General features: G+C 44.7%; 1 protein-coding gene across 1 annotated transcript in view; it reads right to left on the minus strand.

The window, feature by feature from the left end:
* LOC126379674 (uncharacterized) overlaps positions 1–19,871 on the minus strand; it is a 52,574-nt gene that overhangs the window by 14,035 nt on the left and 18,668 nt on the right. The window contains exons 15-34 of the mRNA XM_050028491.1: positions 19,555–19,665; positions 18,920–19,073; positions 18,077–18,197; positions 17,494–17,616; positions 16,180–16,274; positions 12,756–15,754; positions 12,205–12,296; positions 11,764–11,862; positions 10,852–10,971; positions 9,883–10,029; positions 8,993–9,091; positions 8,074–8,411; positions 7,432–7,567; positions 6,781–6,937; positions 5,675–5,772; positions 4,857–4,964; positions 3,820–3,970; positions 2,695–2,793; positions 1,669–1,778; positions 1,074–1,202 (exon numbers count right to left, since the gene is read on the minus strand). Of these exons, the coding sequence (XP_049884448.1) occupies positions 1,074–1,202; positions 1,669–1,778; positions 2,695–2,793; positions 3,820–3,970; positions 4,857–4,964; positions 5,675–5,772; positions 6,781–6,937; positions 7,432–7,567; positions 8,074–8,411; positions 8,993–9,091; positions 9,883–10,029; positions 10,852–10,971; positions 11,764–11,862; positions 12,205–12,296; positions 12,756–15,754; positions 16,180–16,274; positions 17,494–17,616; positions 18,077–18,197; positions 18,920–19,073; positions 19,555–19,665 (5,486 nt within the window). The remainder of the gene's footprint in view (positions 1–1,073; positions 1,203–1,668; positions 1,779–2,694; positions 2,794–3,819; positions 3,971–4,856; positions 4,965–5,674; positions 5,773–6,780; positions 6,938–7,431; positions 7,568–8,073; positions 8,412–8,992; positions 9,092–9,882; positions 10,030–10,851; positions 10,972–11,763; positions 11,863–12,204; positions 12,297–12,755; positions 15,755–16,179; positions 16,275–17,493; positions 17,617–18,076; positions 18,198–18,919; positions 19,074–19,554; positions 19,666–19,871) is intronic.

Here is a 19,871-nt window from a genome sequence, read left to right on the forward strand (position 1 = left end):
AGAAAAACGTAATAAGTTTCGACATTTTAACACGTTTTTCTATGACGTAACAGTGTGCCTATTCATACAAATTCCATAGTAATTTCGGGTTTTGACGTTTACACACAAAAAAGTCATAAATTTGGCGTCGGAAAGTTCTACTTGATATTCCGAATCATAGTCTGAATCGTCCTCTTCAGTATTCGTTACGATTTTTTTTTAATTTGATGGGTTTGCTCTTGGCCCCAGACTTGCAGAAGGTGCCTGTTCACTCTGGCCTTGAAAGCACCCGGGTTATATGCATTCGGAAATACAGAAGACGTCAAAGAATTCCACTCCTAAGCAGTGCGCATAATGAAGGACGATGCGAAGCGCTTTGTGCGAATAGTTGGGATATCCACCAAATAGGGATGGAACCCGGCCGTACGTCTGGAAGTCCGAAGATAAAAGGGGGATGGTGGAATGAGCTCGTGTAGATTGCGTAGATCGATCGGTCATAAGACTAGTCTAACTAACTATAGTAAGGCCAACCAGACGAGATAAAGAATGTAAACAAAGTTTCAGGGGTTCAAAACATTTTTATCTGAATAAATTATCACAAAGTTCGAATTTTAATCGCTGTCGTCCGTACTAGACAAAGATGATTCGTCGGAAGATTCCGAGTCAGCTGTGTTTATGATAAAACTATCAATCATGTTGTCAATACTGTCTCAATCAACAACTACTCACAATAACAGCAAAAATCTAAAATAAAACTAACAGAAACGGAATAATAACAACAAAAAACTAAGTAAATACGGAGACGAAAAAAATATGTATCACTTCGAACGCAATCAGAAATGAACTTGTTCATAAAATGGCGGACCAAATGTTGACAGCTGCGGTACTGACTGCTTTCCTGTACCACGAAACACACAACGACAGCTGTAACCGACCAACTGACGCCATAACTGCGCGTGCGAGTGATAAGGACAGAGATAATAATCTCTGGCTATCGCAATGTAACTCAGTAACGGTCCGCTTGTTTAGGTTTTTTATCTCGTCTGGTTGGCCTTACTTTAGATGTCGCTAACACCCTGTATATGTATATGTACCTGTTGTTTCGCGAGCAGCTTCCTCTGCTTTTTGGATAGCGGCTGCGAGGTGTCAGGTAGGGACGTCGATCGCTGAGCCTCCTTCTGTTTGGGCTCCGCCTTGGCTTGGGCCTCCTTTTCCTTCTTCTTCTGTAATTTTGACAAACAATGGTGCTAATTTTATTTTAAGTTCTCTCTCTCTTTATTTAAGAGCTGCGCTCTTGTCGGTGGAGTAATCAAATCAAATATACTTTATTGCACAGAACTAAAATTGACCATTATTGTCGTGGTCCAGTGGTTGAGCGTTGGGCTCACGATCCGGAGGCCCCGGGTTCGAATCCCGGTGGGGACATATCACAAAAATCACTTTGTGATCCCTAGTTTGGTTAGGACATTACAAGCTGACCACCTGATTGTCCAAAAAGTGGGATGATCCGTGCTTCGGAAGGCACGTTAAGCCGTTGGTCCCGGTTACTGCTTACTGATGTAAGTGAGTGGTCGTTGCATGAGCCGTGTCAGGGGCCTTTGGCAGCTCAATAGTAACCCTGACACCAGGGTTGATGGGGTTGGTACTCCACCTCACAACCCACACGATAGAAGAAGAAGAAGTAGTTACCTTCTCTTTGGAGCTCTTGGCGAGCTGGTTGATGTGCGCCAGAGCCTGCTCCCACGTCTGTTTCTTCTCCGCCGGTTGCTTCTGTTGAGGCGGCTCGCATACGTTCAGCACTGGAATAGTTCAGTATTCATAAATTAGTATTCATAATTTTAGTGGTCCACTACATGGTATAATAAAACCAGCGGGCCTAGAACCGTAAGCACGCGAGTCTTTCTCGCCGCGACAGAGATCATCTGTCTCCTTCTGTGCAGTACTGTGAGAGAGTGATGGGTGACGTATGTCGAGGCGAGAAAGAGTCGCGCGCTTACGGTGCTAAGCCCGCTGGTATGCCCAAAAGTGAGCTTGTCATAGAATTGAGCATACTTGTTTTTTTTATACCAAGGTCCAGTGGTTGTGCGTTGAGCTCCTGGGGTTCGAGTCCCGGTGGGGACATATCACAAAAATCACTTTGTGAGCCCTAGTTTGGTTAGGACATTACAGGCTGATCACCCGAATGTTCGAAAAGTAAGATGATCCTCTAGTTAATAGAAGCTGTCCCGACTAGTCGGTGCATCACTAGTTAATAGTCGGCTGTCCTGACTAGTCGCTACGCCTCTAGTTAATAGACAGCAGTTCCGAGTAATTGGTGCGCCTCTAGTTAATAGACAGCAGTTCCGACTAGTCGGTGCGCCTCTACTTAATAGTCAGGTGTCCTAACTAGTCGGTGCATCTCCAGTTAATAGTCGGCTGTCCTGACTAGTCGGTGCATCACTAGTTAATAGTCAGGTGTCCTAACTAGTCGGTGCATCTCCAGTTAATAGTCGGCTGTCCCGACTAGTCGGTGCATCTCCAGTGAATAATCGGCTATCCTGACTAGTCGGTGCATCTCCAGTTAATAGTCGGCTATCCTGACTAGTCGGTGCATCTCCAGTTAACAGGCGGCAGTTCCGACTAGTCGGTGCGTCTCTAGCTAATAGTCGGCTGTCCCGACTAGTCGGTGCGCCTTAATAGTGGTGTGTCCCGAGCAGTGGGCGTGGCTGTAGTTACCAGTGAGGTGCCGGTTGTTGTGCAGCAGCTGCGCCAGCGGCCCCCCCGCCGCGCCGTCGCCCACGCGGCGCACGCGCACCATGCCCGCGCCCTCCGCGCCTGCGGGCACACACGCTACTATACATCACCTGGATTTATTTATTTAGAACAGTTTTATTGCTGCAACAACAGAACAATCCAATGCGTAAACTTTAACTATAGGCTAGTTTCAAACTAGTCACATCAGTTACTTTTTACTAAACGTCAAAACACGAAATTACTATGGAATTTGTATGAAAAAGCACACTGTGACGTCATAGAAAAACGTGATAATTGTCGCACTCATTATTACGTTATTCTTATTTAAAAATCACAAATAAGTTAAATAGATAAAAGAAAATGTTTTTCGTCAGTTTTAGGATTGTCTTTATTTAGTAATTAGAATTTCATACTCAATATTACTGACACCAGAGTTGATGAGGTTGGTAATCCACCTCACAACCCACGTGATACAAGAAGAATTTCATAATTCATCTTTGACCTAGGAAACTATCCGATTGCCAGCTAAGCGATAAAGACGCCATTTGCCATGTACGGTCACGAGCATTAATATGTAGACACTTTGGTACCATGTCACATTAACTTTTTAGACAAATTGAACTGTAAGTCTAACTAGATGTCAAATGTGTTAGTGCGACAGAGTCCTTAAGTGGGTACATTATATTGCTCATGACTGTACCTATTTCAGCAAAATTTTAGTGCACAATTAACATAACATAAACATAAATAGCCTATATACGTCCCACTGCTGGGCACAGGCCTCCTCTCAATCAACCGGAGAGGGTATGGAGCATACTCCACCACGCTGCTCCACTGCGGGTTGGTGGAGGTGTTTTTACGGCTAATAGCCGGGACCAACGGCTTAACGTGCCCTCCGAAGCACGGAATCAACTTACTTCTTCGGACAATCAGGTGATTCAAGCCTGAAAAGTCCTTACCAATCAAAGGACAGTCTCACAAAGTGATTTCAACAATGTCCCCATCGGGAATCGAACCCGGACCTCCAGATCGTGAGCTTAACGCTCTTACCACTAGACCACGGAGGCTGTGTGTGAGTGCACAATTATGTATGTATAAATGTCTTACTCATTATGGCAGCCTGCTTCTGCTTCTCGAGTTCGATGAGCTGCATCTGCCGCTGTTGTTCCAGGTGCATCTGTTGTTGTTGCTGGAGTTGCTGTTGTTGTATCTGTTGGTGGATCGCCTGTTGTTTCGCCACCATCGCTGCGTGGTCGAGCTGTTGACGGATACATTACTATTACATATGTACAATCAAACGGCAAAAGTTCAATCACTGAGCCCAGCGAATTATTTGTAAACATTGGTGAAATTATGAACCATAATTTACTGACGGTCTGCCAATATATTTATGAAAACATTATGTATGTACGTAAAAATGTATCTCTCCTTCCGAGAAACTGTGAAAGGCATACTAAAATTGCTATTCAAAATTCTAGATTAAGTAAATTAAATCCATCTTTTTTGGGTTAGGTTGTTGCCAACTTTTTGAACACGCAGGTTGTGCCGTAATTTTTGGTCAATTAGAGTGTTACTATCTATACGGCTACCTTGAACACCAGCTCAATATAGGTTAGGTCACATATCTCCGAAAATGCATTTTTCCTTCACCGTGAGCACGTGATAATAATTTATGATCCAAACATGAATTCGAAAACAAATTTGACATACATTGGTTTAGGCCTGAGCTGGATTCGAACCTGCGACCTGAAAGCCTGAATGTGAGAGGCAAGCGTTCTACCAACTGGTAGCTCAGACCCAGCCCACTGCTCTTTGTTCTGAAAATATACAGGGTGTTAGTGACGTTGTAACGAAAACTTTGAAGGATGATTGAGACCATGATTCTGAGATGATATGAAGTGCAATTTTCCGTCGCAAAAGTATGGAACAGAAAATAATAAAAAGAAAAATAAAAATTTTCATGAATTTTCCGACTGAAAATTCCACTTGATATCAACTCAGAATCATGGTCTGAATCATCCCTCTCAGTATTCGTTACGACGTCACTAACAGCCTGTATATGTCCATTTTTTTCTATTTCTTGGCTCTTGTTGTATTATACGCTTGTACGAAGGACCTTATGATATAAGGTAACGTGCACGTACCGGGTGCGGCGCCTTCCCCTGCAGCGCGCGCGCCTCGCACAGCTCGCGGTCGCACTCGGCCAGGCGGCGCGAGTACTCCGACACTTGCTTCTCCGACTCGTGCACCTCCTGCGCGGAACAAATATGATTACGGCTAACGAGTTTCTAGAAATGGTGGTTTCTAGAAGGGGTCATTTCTATAAGTGGTCATTTTAAGAAAGGGTCATTTCTATAAGTGGTCATTTTAAGAAAGGGTCATTTCTAGAAATGGTCTTTTTAAAAAGGGCCATTTCTATAAGTGGTCATTTTAAGAAGGGGCTATTTCTAGAAGTGGTCATTTTAAGAAACAGTCATTTCGAAATGGTCTTTTTAAAAAGGGCCATTTCTATAAGTGGCTTTTTTAAGAAGGGGCTATTTCTAGAAGTGGTCATTTTAAGAAAGGGTCATTTCTATAAGTGGTAATTTTAAGTAGGGGTCATTTTAGGAAGGGTTCTTATTCAATTATGTACATTAAACGTCAAAAGGGACGAAGCATATTAAAATAAAAACTCCCTTACCTGCCTTCCCACTTTTTTAAAATTTATGACGACATCAGTAGAAATTAAAAATAATAAAAAAATTATATCCTGTGGTAGTGACCACATTCAGTCAGGACTCGTGCCCGGTTAATGGCAATAGGCTCGCCCCCTTTTACACGGAACTTAAACATAGCTGGCGAGGAGTAAATTTGACGTGTGAATTATTTGCTCATACTTTATGGCGCGCACTTCCAACCTTCTTATTCCGTGAGTTGATCTATAGTTTCTGCTCAATAGGCCGTGTATGGCTGTTTACATTACCTTGGCGGCTGTATGGAGCAGCGCCGTGAGCTCGCCAAGCTGTTCAGCCATCTGCTGTACCTTGGCTTGCTGCGCAGGATTCAGCTTCGCTTTCTTGCCTGGAAAATATTTCGATATAATACTAGTCTGCATATAATCGTCGAAGTTCTCTACATCAGCAGATATCCTCTGGCCCACTATATGACTGTTGGTTCACTATATGCCTACTGGCACAATGTATGGATGATGTATAATGTCGAACCCAATGTAAAAATTGTTAACGATTACATAAACAAATATAAATACTATTAGCCTACTGGCTCACTATATGTCCACTGGCCCAGTAATGTCCCCTGACCCAGTAGACGCCTCCCAGCTCACTATACGTTCCCTGGCTCAGTATACAGAACTTCGTATACCTTTTTAAGTGGCCCTTCTCTGGCTCACTATATGCCTCTTGACTCACTATATGCCTCTTTAATCACTATACGTTCTCTGGCTCACTATATGAGCCTTGGCTCGCTATATACTGGGCTGATTATATGCCCCCCGTCCCACAATATGCCCCTTGACTCACTATATGCCTCTTTAATCACTATACGTTCTCTGGCTCACTATATGAGCCTTGGCTCGCTATATACCGGGCTGATTATATGCCCCCCGTCCCACAATATGCCCCTTGACTCACTATATGCCTCTTTAATCACTATACGTTCTCTGGCTCACTATATGACCCTTGGCTCGCTATATGCCGGGCTGATTATATGCCCCCCGTCCCACAATATGCCCCTTGACTCACTATATGCCTCTTGAATCACTATACGTTCTCTTGCTCTCTATATGACCCTTGGCTCACTATATGCCGGGCTGGTTATATGCCCCCCGTCCCACAATATGCCTCTTGACTCTATATGCTCACTGACTCACTATATGCCGGGATGATTATATGCCCCCCGTCCCACAATATGCCTCTTGATTCTCTATATGCTCACTGACTCACTATATGCCGGGATGATTATATGCCCCCCCGTCCCACAGTATGCCTCTTGACTCTCTATATGCTCACTGACTCACTATATGCATCCTGGCTCACTGTATGTCCCCTGGCTATATAGAGTTGCGCATACCTTTCTTCTTAGCCTTGTGCTGGTCCAGCAGGCGATGCACGTCGTCGACGCGCCTCCTGGCGGCCGCGTGCGCAGTCCGCATCGCGTCCAGTTCGCGCCGCATCTCCGTCAGTTCGGCCGCCAGTTCCGCCTTTTCTTCCAGAAGTTTTGATTCCATCTGTTGGTACAGTGTGGAAGTTAGTTTATGTATTATAATAATCTTCTTCTATCGTGTTGTGAGGTGGATTAGCCATCAACTTGAACTTTTCGACAAAACTTATCGACTCGATCGACAATTTTAACACGTTGCGCACGTTAGGAGGGTTAGGTTAGGTTACACTGGGGATCGTGGGTGGTAAGGGCGGGGGCCCGAACCGCTCAACACACGATCTCCGGGAGGGACGGCAATGCGACATGGCCTCAAGCGCTGTAAAACTGGGATGGCGTAGGGGTGGGGATCTACTCCGGGACGCGCTTTTAATAGCAAGCGTGAGGGAAACACCGGGAGCTTCCCGGCATGCACAGCAGAGGGCCATCGGAGGGGTTTTAGTCGGTAAGACTCCGACATAACCTCGCTGCTCCCCCGGGCGGCGAGGTCTCCATGAGGATTTCCCCTTCGTTAGAAAAAAAGGTTAGGTTAGTTGTCAACGTATGACATGCATTGTTACGTACCCGTTTGGCTTTCTGTCTCAGTTTCTTGGCTCGCTTCTTGCCGCGGTCCACGTGTCGCGCCGGACCCTCTATGTACTGCAGTAACGCGTCCAAATCACGTGGATCCTCCGTTCGAGGTTCACGCCAGCAGGAATCACTGAAACAAAATTGATAAGAGTGTTTTTTTTTAATCAGAATCAGAATCATTTATTCAACGTAATTATCACGGATAAACTTGTTGAAGGTTAATGTAACATTTTTGAATTTAGATGGGAGCCATCGGTACAGCAATGCAATGGAAGGGGCAAGTCACAGGGACTGTAACCTGGAACCTCTGACAGTTACTGCTGACGGAGGGCAGCAGTAACTGTCAGTACTACTCAGAGGCGGAGGACCAGGAGTCCTAGTACGGCTTTGTAATAGACTACTCTGGGCGCCATCCCACTCGCGTCAGACAGAGTACAGCGAGGCAAGAGGGAAACCACTGCCCTATTATTCCCTAAAATTATCATAGAGAATGCTACACCGACAAGAGCGTGGCTCTTAAATTAATGATGATAACTTTAGCTATGGAAAATTCAACTTGATATCAACTCAGAATCATGGTCTGAATCATCCCTGAGCATTCGTTACGGTGTCAAATACACCCTGTAGATGACTCACCCATCACAGCCCGAGGAAGTAGAGAACACGCTGGTATCCCGGCTAGACAAGGACACAGCGCGCTGTTGCGGCCTCTGTCTTTGCTGCATCTGTTGTTGTCTGATCTGTTGTCTTTGTTGCGGGGTTAACGTCGGCTTGTTGTGTATTGGCAGGTCGTATATAGGCTCCGGTTTCTTGGCTTGAGCCTGTTGGGCTTGTTGGGCGGCGAGCTGGGCCTGTTGTGCTTGTTGGGCGGCGAGTTGAGCCTGTTGTTGGGCGGCGAGTTGAGCCTGTTGTTGGGCTTGTTGTTGCGCGGCTTGTTGAGCCTGGAGTTGCGCTTGCTGTTGTTGTTTTATTTGCTGCAACGGTGAGATGTTTGGTTAGGATATGGAAGTGGTTACTACATTTATTCTTACACCGTGTCCTGCGTGCCCGAGCACCTGCACGCAGGAGGATCTGACGAGCGCTGCAAATAGCGCCATACTTGTTGCCAAGTTTTGGGCCGATACTATTTAGTTTGCCATCGACACGATAAGAAGAGATTTATTCTGTATTGTGCACAAAAACACCCCCTCCGGTTGATTGAGGGGAGGCCTGTGCTCAGCAGTGGGACGTATATAGGCAGTTTATGTTATATTATGTATGTGCACAAAAAGACTGAACAATGAAACATCTTCTATCGTGTGGGTTGTGAGGTGAATTACCAACCTTATCAATCCTGGTGTCAGGGTTATTGAGTCGCCAAAGGCCCCTGACATGGCTCATGTAACGATTACTCACTTACTGTAAGTAGTAACCGGGACCAACGGCTTAACGTGCATTCCGTAGCACGGATCACCTTACTTTCGGACGATCAGGTGATCAGCCTGTAATGTCCTGACCAACATTCTGACTATCCAAATTGGGATAATAGTCGTAATCTTGTGTTAGTTACACCAACCTGTAAGCGAATCTGTTCCATGGCGTTAGGGTTGACTTTCCCTTCAGTCTTCAAAGCGGGCGGCACGTTCACTTGAACGGGCACCGAACGTTGTAGAGCCTAAAATTATACACAAATTATTAAAAAAGATACAAAGAAAGAATTAACAAAACAATTTTGAAAATTCCACTTGATATCAACTCAGAATCACGCTCTGAATCATCCCCCTGAGAATTCGTTACGGTGTCACTAACACCAAATAACACGGGATATTTTAAATGTCTTTATTCCTTAAAAAAAATTACTTAAAATTAGTCAGTGATGTGCATCGTTTACGCATTGTGGTGTAGAAGCAGTCGACCCGCGCCTCAGTGAACATCCCTGACGCGCTTATATTTTACACAAATCATTGCACCATCGACTCGCCTCCCTTACTTTTTAAAAAACTGCCCTACGTATCATTCATTAACCATCCTCCTTTCATACCATAAACAATCAAATTCCCATTCATTATCCTTCCATCGACCTCCGTGGTCCAGTGGTTGAGCGTTGGACTCACGATCCGGAGGTCCTGGGTTCGATTCCCTGTGGGGACATATCACAAAAATTACTTTGTGGTCCCAAGTTTGGTTAGGACATTGCAGGCTGATCACCTGATTGTCCGAAAGTAAGATGATCCGTGCTTCGGAAGGCACGTTAGGCCGTTGGTCCCGGTTACTACTTACTGATGGAAGTACGTAGACGTTATATGAGTCATGTCAGGGTCCTTTGGCGGCTCAATAGTAACCCTGACACCGGGGTTGATGAGGTTGGTACTCCACCTCACAACCCACACGATAGAAGAAGATTATCCTTCCATAGTATTCTCACTTTCCTGAATATTCTTTTCTATCTAACAATAAGATACTCGCCTTAGGCTTGTTGTCTGTCTTGTCGGAGACCGCCATGCGAGCCATCTTGTCCGCCAGCAGCTTCTGCTGAGCATCCATGCTCTGTCGCTTCTGCTGCGCGAGCGTCTGCGCCGGTGTCAGGCTCGGCGGGAGGGACTTTGGTAATGCCTGCAAAGATAGATGAAATACTTTACGGACGGTCACAAGATACAGAAAAAAAGGCAGCGTTGCTGCTCATGTAGAAATTCCTTCCAGACAACCTTTGGGTACGGGATTTTTTTGTGCAAATACACTACTGTACTGTACTTGGGTTAGAAGCTATATGACTACATCATCATCAGCCCATTAACGTCCCCACTGCTGGGGATAGGGAGATCGGGCCTTAAACCATCACGCGGGATACTATCGGGATACTGCTAATGCAGCCGGAACCAACGGCTTAACGTGCCTTCCGAAGCACGGAGGAGCTCGAGATGAAAACTTTTTTTTGTGGTCACCCATCCTATGACCGGCCTTTGCGAAAGTTGCTTAACTTCAACAATCGCAGACCGAGCGCGTTTACCGCTGCGCCACCGAGCTCCTCACTACTGACTACATCTAGATAAAACTGATATGTTACATGACTGCATCTCAAATAGAATATAAGCAATTTTTTGAAACGTTGGGCCCATGGGGTCCGGAAGCACGTCAGTTTTTAAAGCCGATTTCAGCTCACCTCATCGAGGCAACTTCCGACCCTAGAGCAGGCAGTTATGTTGCCCAAAAGGTCAGTTCGGCGGTGCAAAGAAAAAAGTTTTCATCTCGAGCTCCTCCGTGCTTCGGAAGGCACGTTAAGCCGTTGGTCCCGGCTGCATTAGCAGTCGTTAATAACCATCAATCCGCACTGGGCCCGCGTGGTGGTTTAAGGCCCGATCTCCCTATCCCCAGCAGTGGGGACGTTAATGGACTGGTGATGATGATATTTGATTGATACGTAGGAGGTATACGTACTGGGGGTTTACGCTGCGGTTGTACCGGCTGCTGCGGTGGCTTCGGTCGCGGCGGGACCTCCGCTGGCTGCGGCGCCGGCGGCTTTTTCTCCGGGGCGGCCACTGGCACTTCTTGCTCACCCTGGAAAGATTAACAGACGTTTAAACTCAATATTAACACTTTCAAGGACAGAACGTCTAATGACGTTCCGATTCCAAGGTGTCATATTACCTATTATGAACCATCAATGACCCATGACCTCTGTCCGTGAAAGGGTTAAATAACTTTAAAAAAGGCATGTCTTCTTCATCTTATCGTGTGGGTTGTGAGGTGGAATAACAATCTCATCAACCCTGGTGTCAGGGTTACTATTGAGCCGCCAAAGGCCCCTGACATGGCTCATGTAACGACTACTTACTTACATCAGTAAGTAGTAACCGGGACCAACGGCTTAACGTGCCTACCGTGGCTTAAAGCACAGATCATCTTACTTTCGGACAATCAGGTGATCAGCCTGTAATGTCTTAACCAAACCAGGGATCACGTGATTTTTGTGATATGTCCCCACCGGGATTCGAACCCGGGGCGTCCGGATCATGTCGTGTCAAAAAATGACATAGAAAATGTGATAAAATGTCGGACTTATTACGTTTATCTTGATTAAAATTTATAAATATGTCAAAAATAAAAAAGGAAAATGTTCTTCGTTAAAGATCTGTGTTGAATTACTAATCAGAATTTCATGATTTATCTTGAACCTAGTACAGTCATGAGCAATATCATGTACCGACTTTAGAACCCTGTCGCACTAACATATTTGACATTCAATGAGACTTACGGTTAAATTTGTCAAAAAAGTTAATGTGACATGGTTTCAAAGCGTATACATATTAGAACTCGTGACCGTGCACGACCCAATTGCTTTATACTCACGTTAGCATTTTTACACTTCTGTTTCTTCTTATTAAGAATAGATCTCAATCTCTCTCTGGTTTCGTTGAAGTTCCTAGGCACGGGGGTCGTTAGCGGAGGCTGTGAAAATATAAACATTTTTTATTACAAGAAACAAGAAACATTTCGTCTCTCTCTCTGTCATTGTCCCGGTTTTCACAGGTCCGCTTATATATTTATTTATTGAGAAGCTGTGTAGGTACATACATGCAAGTGTTATATTGTAACTATGTTACCTACTGAATAAAGATATTTTTGAATTTGACTCAATAGTCCGGAGCAATCTATTTTATTATTAAATTTTATTGTTTTTAGAATGAATGTAATATGGTATGTCTGATATAAATGTTTTTCTTTTTCATTTAATTAAGTAATTTAATTTACTTTAAAAAACGATAATATTTAATTTGGATCAATACTCACGGCATGGCCGAAGACGGTGCAGTAGCAGCAGGTGCAGGGCTGGTCGGGGCTCGCGTCGCCTGCGCACGCCGTGTTGGTCGGCGAGTGGCCCACTGCCACCAGAGAAATACAATACAGGGGAAACCCTAGTACAGGGCCCATAGCGGGCTCATAACTTGTGTTAATTTTACTTTATTTGGTAAATAAATATTTTTTACTTTTGTTACTAAGAAACATGAAACATTTATTGAGAAGCTGTGTACTTTTGTGTGTACTTTTTTTTACTTTTAGAAACATGGAACATTCAGATATTTTTTTATGTGACATGACTCAAACGTCGTGGGTCGATCGTGGGCCAATGGTCTAGTGACCCGGGTTCGAATCCTTATGGGGACATACATAACATAAATACATAAACTGCCTATATACGACCCACTGCTGGACCCAGGCCTCCCCTCAATCAACCGGAGGGCGAATGCCTATTCACTCAAGCCTTGAAGACTCCCAGATTATAACTTTGAAAAACAGAACGTTGGCGTTTTGATATCTTTATAAAATAAGAGCGAACAAACCTTTACAGACATGTTGTTGGTGTGTTGTATTCTCACATTTAGCGGGCGGCTTAGCGACAAGCTTGGCTCGAGCCATAGCGTTCCTCTTCGTGATCTCCTCTCCCTCTTTCAGTCCAAGTTGGTAAACGTAACTCTTTTCTAAACACGATCTGCACATGCAATCATTCGTCAATTTGCAATCTTCTTCTGGTACAAACATGGCTTCAGATTCTGACTCCGACTGTCCGTTCCTCATCATGTTTTTGAAGGCCACAGCGTTCAAAGTCTGCTTAGCATTTCTCAAAGCTTGCGCTGAATACTTCGCTAGTAATTCTGGGTTTTGCGACCCTATAACGGACAGGTTCGCCTTATCTTCGGCTTCTTCCTCGTTGACTTTCAAATTGAACGTCTCCTCTATGTCTTCGTCCAGCAGTTTAGCGTCGATGCTCGAGCATATTGATATTACGTGCTTCTTGTAAGTCTCAGGAACTGGGAGACCTTGAGTTATGTAAGATTTGATTGTATAAAAGCTGTCTAGTAAAGACTTTTCTCCTTTAGACGTCAGTATTGCTTCGCACTTGGCCAGTAAGGCGTCGTTTTTGGACTTTTTGTCGTCTGTTTCTGCTTTGACGGCAGGTTCGGTTTTCAGTTCGGCGTCGGCTTTTGCCGGTTCGGCTTTTTTGACTATCCTCACATTGGCTTTCCCGATGATTTTGCTAAGGCCTTTAGCGGCTAGGATTTCGGCTTCGCTAGGTATCTGTTGTCCGAATTTCGGCTGGGGCGTCACTTTTGAGAATGCGTCCACTAGCTTATCTTCCAGCTGCTCTAACCTGTACAGCATTACCAGCCACTCGTCTCCTGTCAACGCTTTCTTCGGTAATGTCTCCATGTAAGCTCTGTTCATCTCTCTTAACCTCTCTATGAAGTAGTCTCGTTTCTTCTCCTTCGTCATAGTATTAAAGTCGGGTACAACTTCAGTCTTTTTAACTGGTAATCCTGTTAATTCCTGAATAACATTGGCAGCTATCTCCGGGTCCAGTAATATCCAACCAGCCAGCTGTTGTGACTCTACACACCGTCTTATCACGTCGATATATTTGAACTTTAATCCTTTCACTGAAGACTTCTTATCTTGAGGCATGTTCGAAAGCTTCATTATTAGCAAGTCGAATGTGTTACCAGCCGATGTGCTTAATAATTTCGTTATTTGTTTTATAGAGTCTTTGGAAGCGGGACAAAACTCGCTATCCGAGCTGTATCCGTCCTTATTCTTTCTAATTTCGTCAATTTTCTCTATGATCTTATCGCTATCGTTAACACACTGTTTGCCAGCCAGATCTTGGATGTAGCTGTAGAACTTATCCAGCATTGCTTCAATTTCGTTATCAAGCAGCTCGACTGGTATACTTTTAAACTTAGTAGCAACATAATGCTTCCAAGAATTGAACCTTGATTTTACTAGTTCGCGTAATTCGTCCATACTTAACGCGTCTTTGACGGAATTGTCGAACAGAGTCGAAGCCTTGGAATACATTTCCGAGTTTATACTGTTTTTGGGTAGCGAGAACAGTTCCTTGTCCTCTTCAAGACATTTCGCCAATTCGGGACTCTTATTCTGCTTGAGATATTCGAAAACTTTGTTTATGACGACCTGTGCCGATATGGAGAAGAGTAGATCTTTGAAGTCTTCTTTGTTGTTTGATTTATTCTTCACCAGAGCCTGGAGTTCTTTCTCGTCTTTCAATAGTTCTGTAATGTCTTTGCTATCAAGTTCAAATGTCATAGTGCCTATTATATCGCTGCTGTCAGAGTTATTCTTAATCCTACGGTTCGACTTACGTTTGGCAGTATTCTTGGTTACTTTAACGTTATCCCTATTCTTATTTAACTTCAGTTCTCTAATCTGTTTCAGTGTTTCAGGTGTCAATTGCGCTTCGTTGTTGACTTCCGGCAAATTGTTCATTATGGAAGCGAATTCTGGCAGTTCGAATGATGCGTTCGCAAACTCGGATAGCTTCGACGCAATCTCTGGCATGTTGGCTAGGATCTGGGGCATGTTCTCGACTAGTTCCGCTAGTTTGGTGTTGCTAGAAAGGTCTATAGCTTCATCGGAATCCATTTTGTCTAGAAATTCGGCCGAGTTTTTGTCTAGGTTCATCATGACTTCGTAGATCTGTTCCAGAGATAAAGCGCCGTCGGGACCCTCTTTCTCCTTGCTGTCTTTGTCCTTCATACAGTTGTAAGAGTTGATTATGTTCTGGCACTCTTCCATGGCTTTCTTTATCTCTATACCAAATGAAACATACTTGTATATATTAGGATCTTTGCCAGTCTCCACGATCACTTCAGCGTTTTCATTCTCAGTTAACTTTATTTCTTCTATCCCTTCTTCTTTCATTTCTTTAAAGAGAAGCGGTATTCTAACAGCGTTTAAGGGGACGTTCATAACTTCTGGGGTTAGTTGAGTTTGCTCTTTTTGGTCTACATATTCGTTCGCCTCGCATACATGGCGGTTTAGTAACTTGGCTGTCAACAAACGCTGGCTGGGTTTTGGCGCAGTGTACACAGGCATCGGATCCGACGTGGTAGGAGACATCTCTTGCAGCGGTGGACTCACAGAATCCGGATACTTCTCAACGAAATCCTCTTGTTCAGCGCTCAAAGCGAAATTGGCGAACTTAGCGAGGCAATCCTTCATGTCTTTGCACATATCTGTCTCTTTCTCTCCCACTACCGTCTCCGTTTCGCTGATGTTGTCTTCTCTTTCTAAAGGGAACGCTTCGGGGGGATCTGCTTCTTTCACGTCGTCATCTTTGAAGTCTTTAGTGAGTAATTCGGTTGTTTGAGCAGGAGCCTTGTGTTTTAGCATTTGGAGTATTTTATGTGGTTTGCTGATGGAGGGAGATACTGGTTTGAGTTTCCGTTTGGAGGCGGTTGTGAGGCGCGGCAGTTTTGGGGAGGCAGTGCGGCGCTTGCGCCGGGGCAAGTCCTCTACTAAGGTTACGTTGCTGTCCGGCAAGCTGTGGGAAAAAAACTCGTTTAGTTTAAAAAAAAATAATGAAAAAGGCACTAAATTTCCATGACAGGAAATATTAACTTTCCACTTGATATTAACTTAGAATAACTAACTAACTATAACTTAGAATCAAGGTTTCTCCCCGATTGAGAAGCATGCCGGTAAATCACAGGACTGTGACATTTACTGATAAGTTTTTTACTGAAATATTTTATTCTTGTATGCACCTGTCTCTAGTTATATAGGTTAGGGACATCGTAACGAAAACTTTGAGAGATTCTGGATTCTGAATTGATATCAAATGCAACTTTCCGTCAAAAAAGTACGGAACTAAATTGAAAAAAAAAAAAGAAAAAAAAACCGACAGGAAATTCCCTCAAACCATCCCTCAAAGTTTTCGTTACGATGTCACTAACACCCTTTACATACCTCTCTCTCTCGTGTCGGAGCTGGTCTTCGAGCCACATCCGCAGTCGATGGTAGTAGAGCTGTTGGTCGCGCATGTGCATCACCTTGCGACGGACCTGCGCAATGGATACATGTCTTAGGATAGACGTGACGACTTCCGTGGTTCCTGACGACCCGATTACTCTAGCCATAGAAGTCAATCGGCTCGACAAGACACTTCAGGACCTCGATACCGAAGGTTAGGTCGACGATTGCCCTCATTCAGCGCTTATCACTATCGACCCATTAATCATCATCATCATCATCATCAGCCGTGCGACGCCCACTGCTGGGCATAGGCCTCCCCCAAGGATCTCCACGACGATCGGTCCTGCGCTGCCCGCATCCAGCGGCTTCCCGCGACCTTCACCAGATCGTCGGTCCACCTTGTAGCTATAGATCGACCCATTAGAGTCGATTAATCCTTCGTATCAACAGTGGCTGCAAGTTGTCTTTGATTACTTGTGGCTCTGCCCACCCCATTAGGGATTACGGGCGTGAGTTTATGTATGTATGTATGTGTAATCCTTTCAAATATAATCCTCTCAGATGACACCCTGAGCCGAGGTTCTCTCCCAACAGGGCACCCTCAGGCCTTGTCTTAAATTTTGTACCTGGTGAGAACCCTCAGTGCTTCCTATTTGTCCGGCCAAGTAGTTAATGCCATTTGCGGCAAATCTACACTAATAAAGAGGAATCAACACGCACGTCAAAAAAGGCCTCCGTGGTCCAGGTTCGAACCCTGGTGAGGGACATAATCACAAAAATTACTAGTTTGGACTTCATTCAATCAATCAGTATTTTTATTGGACAAAACACATACACACGGCATACACATACGAATAAAAATAAGCACAATAGGCGGCCTTATTGCAAACTTATATTACGAATAAGGACATTGCAGGCTGATCACCCGATTGTCCGATTGTAAGATGATTCGTGCTACGGAGGGCACATTTATTCGACTGCATTGATTGATTGGTAGTGGTTACATGAGCCATGTCATTCCTGAAATTTTTTTGGCGGTCCAATAATAACCCTGACACCAGGGTTGATGAGGTTGGTAATCCACCTCACAACCCACACGATAGAAGAATGTCCCACTGCTAGGCTTTTTCCAACCTATCTTGTCTTGGACATCGTTCTGCCAGTGTTCTGGAAGGCGTCCAGCTGGTCCCACCATCGTGGTCTGCTTCGACGTGGTCCCATCGGATGTAATTTTTATTGGTCCACTTTTCCGAATGGACATGACAGACATAATAAGAATGTACTCGTGTACGGTGGCCGAGAGCGTACCTCTCGGAAGCGCTGCAGGTGGTACTCGGGCTGCAGCGCGCGCGCCGGGCCGGGCGCGGCGTGCGGCGGCGAGCCGGGCGGCGGCGGCGCCGGCGCCGTGCCGCCCACCAGCTGCATGCACACCTGGGGGCGTATACAACGGGTAACGGGCCTCCGTGCTCCACTACTTGAGCGTTGGGCTCACGATCCCGAGTTCGAATCCCGTTGGGGACACATCATAAAAAAATCACCCTGTGATCCCCAGTTTGGTTAAACTTTACAGGGTAATCACCTGATTGTCCAAAAAGTAAGATGTTCCGTGCTTCGGAAGGCAGGTTAAGCCGTTGGTGCCGGTTACTGCTTACTGATGTAAGTAAGTAGCCGTTACATGAGCCATGTCAGGGGCCTTTGGCGGCTCAATAGTAACCCTGACACCACAGAAGCACGATAGAAGAATATCCTTCAGAATTCGTTAGGGTTTCAATTACACCCCATATACGTCCCGCTGCTGGGCACACGCTCACCCCTATCAGCCGAAGGGGGTATGGAGCCCAACGCTGAACCACCGATCGCTATCACTACGAATATTGTAAGCAACCCTCACCGTAGACAGTTTCTTCTGCTTCCTGTACACCTGCAGCTGTCGCCGATGCACTTCCGGCAAGCGTCGGTACATGGCCATAAGCTTCCGGTCCACCTCAGACAGACCCACGTCCACGCGTTTTCTAGAATAAATGAATTGGTTGATGAATTCTGATTATTAGGAGTATGGTTCAATACCAATAGTAATTTACAAAAAATCACCCCAAAATTTTGGCCTAAGTTTGGCCTAAGAAATCAGCCGAACCATTTCACCCAGACCCTCATATACCTATGTGGCCGAAATATGAAGTCTCATAAGAATTGCCACTCAAAATCAATACATTAGTGCCACTTTCGACTCCAAAATACCGTTCGACCAACCTTCATATATTGATCTAATATTTAATTTCGTAAGAGTTGCCACTCAACACACACAATAGCATCATTCTTACTCCACAATATCAAGTTTAACCTAACAAAACCTGTCGACATATCCCACCAGACGGTCACATACGGATATTATGGATCAGCTATTTAGTTCAAAATCAACACGTTAGCATCGTTTTAAACCCACATTATCAAGTTTGACCTCAGAAACCAGCCGAATTCTTCCACCAACCTTAATACATTGATCAAATAACGGGTTTCTTAAGAGTTGCCACTCAAAATCAACACATTAGTGCCATTTTTTCCTCATAATATCAAGTTTGGTCTAAGAAACCAGTCGACCTATCCCACCAACCTTTATACATTGATCTAACATCTTGGTATCTTAAGAGTTGCCACTCAAAATCAACACGTTACCGCCATTTTCACTTCAAAATACCAAGTTTAGCCTAACAAACCAGTGACCCTATTGACCTACCTGGCCTCATGGTCGTTCTTGTTGTGCGGCGCGGGCCACTCGTCGCAGTGCTTCAGCACGCGGTCCATGAGCCGCTCGATGGACGCTATGGACCGCATGAGGTGGCGCACAGTGCGACACAACTCGCCAGGAGCCGCTTCGCCTTCCGAACCACCTGGGCATAACAGACTCGTTAACATCTTAACATAAGCTCACAACTATATCCAAATGAGAATAAAAACTAGAAGCTCAAATGTAGGCGGCAGCACTGTTGAGTGTTCCTAAATTGTGACAGTTCTCCATACTGTCCAGCTGGAGTACTTGATAAATTTCCATAAAATGTGGAGCAACGTGGAGTATAGCCGTTAGTTACGATAAGAAAAAGCAGCCATCAGTTGGGAAAAGGCAGTTTTGATTTGAAATACGTTTTTCTAAGTTTTCTGCTTTCCGATCTTTACGGAATAAATATAACACTATGATTTTGCAGGTAAACTCTGCGCTTTAGGGTTATTGAGAATATAACTAAGCCAGGTAAAAACCCCCGGTCTTACTTTAGTCTTCAATCCTATGGGCGTCGCCAATGTGTAGTGTCTGTTTGGACCGAGGTTTTTTCTGTGAAGTGTCCGGGGTGTGGAAGATGGTAAGATGGAACATACCAGACTCGACGGCCGCGGCGGCCGCCAACAGCAGCTCCGAAGCGGAGTCCAGGGACGACGACGTTGACAGACCGAGCGACGCCGTGCCCGAGTTCGCGTCTGAGTCCGTTACTGGAAGGCACATCGGATAACACACTATTAATAATTGTAACAAAGGAATCTGGGCTATTTGGTCGGGCGAACATATCTAAACATAACTAGGTCTAGGTTTTGCTATATGTGTACCTAAATAAATAAGTAATAACTTTCTCAATTGGGTAGTTCCCTAGGTCAAAGATAAATTATGAAAATCTGCTTACTAAATAAAGACAACAAAC

The sequence above is a fragment of the Pectinophora gossypiella genome, chromosome 29 (assembly GCF_024362695.1).
Source record: "Pectinophora gossypiella chromosome 29, ilPecGoss1.1, whole genome shotgun sequence".
Classification (NCBI taxonomy): Eukaryota; Metazoa; Arthropoda; class Insecta; order Lepidoptera; family Gelechiidae; genus Pectinophora; species Pectinophora gossypiella.